A 224-nucleotide genomic window follows, 5' to 3' on the forward strand; every position below is an offset into this window, starting at 1 on the left:
GGCACCCCGAGCGAGGCAAGTGCCCCGGGGGGATCCCTTCCCTGTGCCCCCTCCTGCCCCCCGTGTGGCAGTGGGCCCGCAGTCGCTCACCCGTCTGTGCCCAGCTCCAGCCCTCGTGCTGCCCCAGGACCGTCCTGCTCTCGGGGATCCCGGACGTGCTGGGAGAGGAGACCATGAGGGACACGCTGGAGATCCACTTCCAGAAGAGCAGCCAGGGCGGGGGC

At 71.4% G+C, this 224-nt stretch overlaps 1 protein-coding gene across 1 annotated transcript in view; it reads left to right on the plus strand.

The window, feature by feature from the left end:
- The window catches only part of IFI35 (interferon-induced protein 35), a gene marked incomplete at both ends in the record, with an annotated part of 2,453 nt that extends 2,235 nt beyond the window's left edge, over window positions 1-218 (plus strand). Inside the window, one exon of the mRNA XM_010085375.1 lies at window positions 105-218. Coding sequence (XP_010083677.1) covers window positions 105-218 — 114 coding nt within the window. The remainder of the gene's footprint in view (window positions 1-104) is intronic.
- Window positions 219-224: the final 6 nt, after the last annotated feature.

This window comes from Pterocles gutturalis, unplaced genomic scaffold (assembly GCF_000699245.1).
Source record: "Pterocles gutturalis isolate BGI_N339 unplaced genomic scaffold, ASM69924v1 scaffold1575, whole genome shotgun sequence".
NCBI lineage: Eukaryota > Metazoa > Chordata > Aves > Pterocliformes > Pteroclidae > Pterocles > Pterocles gutturalis.